This window comes from Vespula vulgaris, chromosome 12 (assembly GCF_905475345.1).
Source record: "Vespula vulgaris chromosome 12, iyVesVulg1.1, whole genome shotgun sequence".
Taxonomy (NCBI): Eukaryota; Metazoa; Arthropoda; class Insecta; order Hymenoptera; family Vespidae; genus Vespula; species Vespula vulgaris.
Window position 1 is genome coordinate 870,537 of NC_066597.1, and position 4,464 is coordinate 875,000.

At 50.4% G+C, this 4,464-nt stretch overlaps 1 protein-coding gene across 2 annotated transcripts in view; it reads right to left on the minus strand.

The window, feature by feature from the left end:
• Window positions 1-4,464, minus strand: part of LOC127068071 (probable serine/threonine-protein kinase yakA) — a 22,889-nt gene continuing 18,425 nt past the window's right edge. The window contains exon 2 of one of the 2 annotated variants that reach the window (XM_051003720.1): window positions 1-149. In XM_051003720.1, coding sequence (XP_050859677.1) covers window positions 88-149 — 62 coding nt within the window. In that variant the 3' untranslated portion in view covers window positions 1-87. Of the gene's footprint in view, window positions 207-4,464 lie in introns of both variants that reach the window. The other variant, XM_051003722.1, reaches the window with a different exon arrangement.

A 4,464-nucleotide genomic window follows, 5' to 3' on the forward strand; every position in this document is an offset into this window, starting at 1 on the left:
CCGTCTTGAGGAACGGTACACCAAAAACAAACCACCACCACCACCGCTACCCACCAGCAGCACGTAGCACCACCGGGATATTGCCGTTTAAAAATTTCTTTCGATCTTTTGCTCTCTCTCTCTCTCTCTCTCTTTACTCTCGCTCTCTCCTACGGTTTATATATTACTCTTTCTCTAGATATTTGTTTTCTTTCTCCGTCTTCTCACTGCAATCCAATGGTTATCTCGTGCGAGGGACGCGCGCGTACCGAAGAATAGGTAAGAAAGGGAGGTGGCGGTATCGCGCGCACGTGTGCGTTAGGAGAGAGAATAAAAGCTCCCACCGTAGCGGAAACGTGATAGTAATGATGTCGTGTAGTAATAGTAATAGCAATGGTAGAAGTTATAGTAATGATAGTACTAGCGGTCGTACAAGTAATAATAGTAATAGTACTTTAGAAATAGTACTTTACGGCACTCGTTTCGGAAGAATCAAATTTTTGCGCGACGTTAAAACGATACAAGAGAGAAGAGGCGTGTTGTATGTAAGAGTGTAGAAAAGGCGCGGTAGGCGAAAAAGAGGGAAGGAAGGAGCCGTGTACCGCACGCGCACGACTTGACAGCTCGGCTATCTGCGTGCGACTAGAGTTGTCTTCTCGCCTCGTTGCTTTCCCGAAGGGCCCGCCTCCCCTCCTCTGCCGTCGCCGCCGCCCTACCGTCGACGCACGGAGGTAGTAGAGTAGGTAGAAGAGAGCCACGAGTAGAGTCGAGAAAGAAAGAGAGACAGACAGAGAGAGACAGAGAGACAGAGAGAAAGAGACAGAGAGAGAGAGAGAGAGAGAAAGAAAGAAAGAGCGAGAGAGACAGAGAGAGAGAGAGAGAGAGAGAGAACGCCTCAGCGCGGGGAGAGCGCCGGGCCGCACCACCGCACCGCACAGTGCCGGTATACGCGTCACGTATATCGTTGGCCAACGCGACAAGGAGCGGACACGATTATCGCGCTCGCGATGTCTTTCTCTCTCTCTCTCTCTCCCTCCCTCCCTCTCCCTCTCCCTCTCTTTCTCTCTCCTTATTTCTCTCCCTCTTTCTTTCCCTCTTATTCCTTCTTTCTCTCTCTTACACTCTGTCTCGTTCGTAGCCACCGATAAGGAAAGGAGCCTCCTCGAACGAAACGTTTGGCGTGACACCAGGAGGACGCAGGAGATACGAAGGAAAGAAGAGTACCTATTCGAAGGTATTAGGAAGAAGAACAGCACACACTAGGTACGCGCGCGCGATGAAATGGACGGATGACTCCAGAGTAGTAACGGGTCGCGCACTATGTGTATGTCAGACTCCTTTGGCGTTTCGGTAGGTACAGAGAAGAGAACGCGCGCGTGTCCCTTTACCGACGAGCGGCACGGTGAGCGAACGCGAGCGAGCGAGACGGAGAATGCATCGAGCTGAGTAGATAGAGACGGAGAGAACAGAGAGAGAGAGAGAGAGAGAGAGAGACAGAGAGAAAGAAAGAGAGAAAGAGAGAGAGAGAGAGAGAGAGAGAGAATCGACGGTGGGGGTGAAGGAGGAGGGAGTAATGGCGAGAAGGAGGGAAGGGGAGGCACGTCGTCGTATATCCAACACAGCGCACGGCATAAGTGAAAGTGATTCAGCAGCAGCAGCGCATGCCACCGCGCGCGCGGCCAGGTGCCCGCCACCTCCACCTCCACCTCCACTACCACCTCCACCAGGACCACCACCACCACCACCACGACAACCACCACCACCACCGCTCGATTCGCCGTTGCCGCCGCCGTCGTCGCCGTGTCGGAATGGAGGTGCCTCAGTACGTACTGGCCCGGTGCTGCTGCTGATGCTGCCAGTGGTGGGAGGAGACGACGGAGGGCGAGACGACGGAGGGACGGTACTGCCGCGATCGAAGGGGGAGGACCGTCGCCGCCACCGCGCTCTGCCGTTCCTTAAGAGGGGATGACCTACTTACGGAACCAGGTCTATGTCGGCGGCAAAAGAATTGTCCACTCTCCGACCTACCGGTTTCGCTCTTGCCCCTTTTCGCTCTGCGCCCTTCGCGTCTTTTTCCCTCTACCTCTTCTACTACTCGATATCTTCCTCCGACACGTTACACTCGCACACGTACGTATGTACGTGCGTGCGTGCATGCATGCACACGTATTACCCGATAATTTCTTTAGGAAGCTCTTCTGTCGACTTACTTTCGTGATATATCCTCGGCGCATTAGAAACTTAACGTCGACGTCATTTTTTATGGAAGCCTCGAGGTAACACGGCACGAAAGAAAGTATGCTTTGGCAAAGTAGAAAAAAAGAGGAAAAGATCAAGCAAGAGCAAGCATAAAGAGATATAGTAGGGAATGAGAAAAGCAAAAGCAAAGCATGTGGAGAAGCAAGGGACGAGTGTGTAAACGGGCTCGGAGCAAGCGCGTGGTAGGTTGCGAGACAACGGGCCGTGGCTGGGTCAACAGCAACGCCGTTGGCACTCCCCGACAGAGGCAGTGGCTCTCAGTGTGTGCGTATACATGGTAGATGTACGAGGCAAAAGAGGTGGGGAGACCCACTGACCCAGTTCGCTGAGAACATGACGCAGCCGCGACTCGCTCCCTCTCGTTTCTCCTCTCCTCCTCCTCCTCCACCTCCCCCTCCTTCCCCTCCTCCTCCTCCTCGTCGTTCCACCAACCACCTCTACTCCCCCCTCAGACCCTCTCCGCACTATATTCCCTCTCTGCGGCGCTCTCGCTCACGTACATGCCGGAGGCACACGCACGCCGTCACCGCCGCCCACCATCGCATCCGTCGCACACCAAGTCGTTGCGTCGCTATTTCTCTCTCTCTCTCTCCCTCTTTCTTTCTTTCTTAATACGCGTTTCTCGCTCCTTACAATTAGTGCCATGCGCCCTCTTGCTTCACCCTTCTTTTTCTTCTATTCATCACCCCTTCAAAGACGTTTCTTGCGATTCTAGCAATTTTTCTACTTCTTCTCTCCCCTACTCCTTCTCTCTCTATCTTTATATCCCTTAGATCGTCGTTCCTCACATGTCGCATAACGTTGCACGTAATGCACACATACTTGTCAACCATGAATGCACGCGCAAGTGCGTGTCGTCATCGTCGTCGCGTGTCCGAATGCTTGCTAGAATCGTTTTCGCAAAGAGGAGCTTCGAGTTTATCGAAGATAAAGATAGATATAATATGTGAAGAGGTTTTTTGTGAGTTTTTTCCTTAGGGACGATCTTTGATAGATGGATCGTTCGTTCGATCCATCGATCAATCGAACGATCGATCGAAAGGAAGAAGATACGAGCAAGCGCGACGAGATATATCTGTAGATAAAGTCCTTTGTTCGGGCCAACACGAATACGAAATACCTGGACTGGATTTTATTTTGACCGTGGCTATACGCGATGATATTTACCGCAGGTAAAAAGCACCGGCGAAAAATGGCGGACTAGCGGCGGCGCTGCTTACTGATTGTGAGCGAGCCAAAGTGGGGGAGGGGTCTCGAGACGAAAACGAAAGGAATACGATCGGAACGTACGAAAGGGACGACGGAAGAAGGAACGAAAGAAAGTGAAAGCCATGACCCAGAAACGCAAAGCATCGAAGGCTCTTCGTCGTCGTGTCGTGTTGTATCGCTGTTTCAGAAAAGAAAGATTCGAATCGATCGAGAATACGCGAGGAATCTGTCTTCTTATCTCTCTCTCTCTCTTTCTTTCTATCTGTCTATCTATCTATCTATCTATCTATCTATCTCACGCATGCGACGACGATTGTTCGAAAGTTCTCGCTTCGATGGTCTCTAAGAAAGATGACAAATATCGATCGGAAAAAATCGACATACAAAGTCCTTCGTTGTTCGGCATACTTTGGCCAGTTATTTTTTAACATCACATACGCGATATACGCCAGTATTCCGCGCTACTGGCCGATACAACGACAACGATGATATGCTCGCACAAACTCGCGATAACGATATATATGTCCGATGTATACGACAGTAAAATGAGCTCGTAAAACCACGAACAATTCTTGCCCGTATGGACAGAAATTATGCGAACATTATCGGAATTACTCTATTTCTAGGTCGATTAGTATTATCTATCGTAATCCTTCCACCTGAAAATACGCGTATATCATTTCTCATCTGTCTCGTGTTGCCTAGGATCAAGAGTAAGAAGAACGATTTCCATCGTCCTATTATTTCTCGTTACTTAGAAAAAAATTCGTAAAAATCCTGCTAAAGCGCTGATATCTTGGACATATTTTCTTTTTCTTTTTTAACGCAACTGGTACAGGTGCGATATCTATAACTTGTAATATTCAACGCAAAAGCGTGCTCGCTCCCTACCCCCTTACTCTCCTCCCACCCCGTAGCTTCGTTGCTCACCCCCACCCCCTCTTTCTCTCTTCCAACAGCGCGTCTCGCTGTGTGAAGTGTGCCAAGGCCTACCCCACTCCGTAATCCCATTTTCGA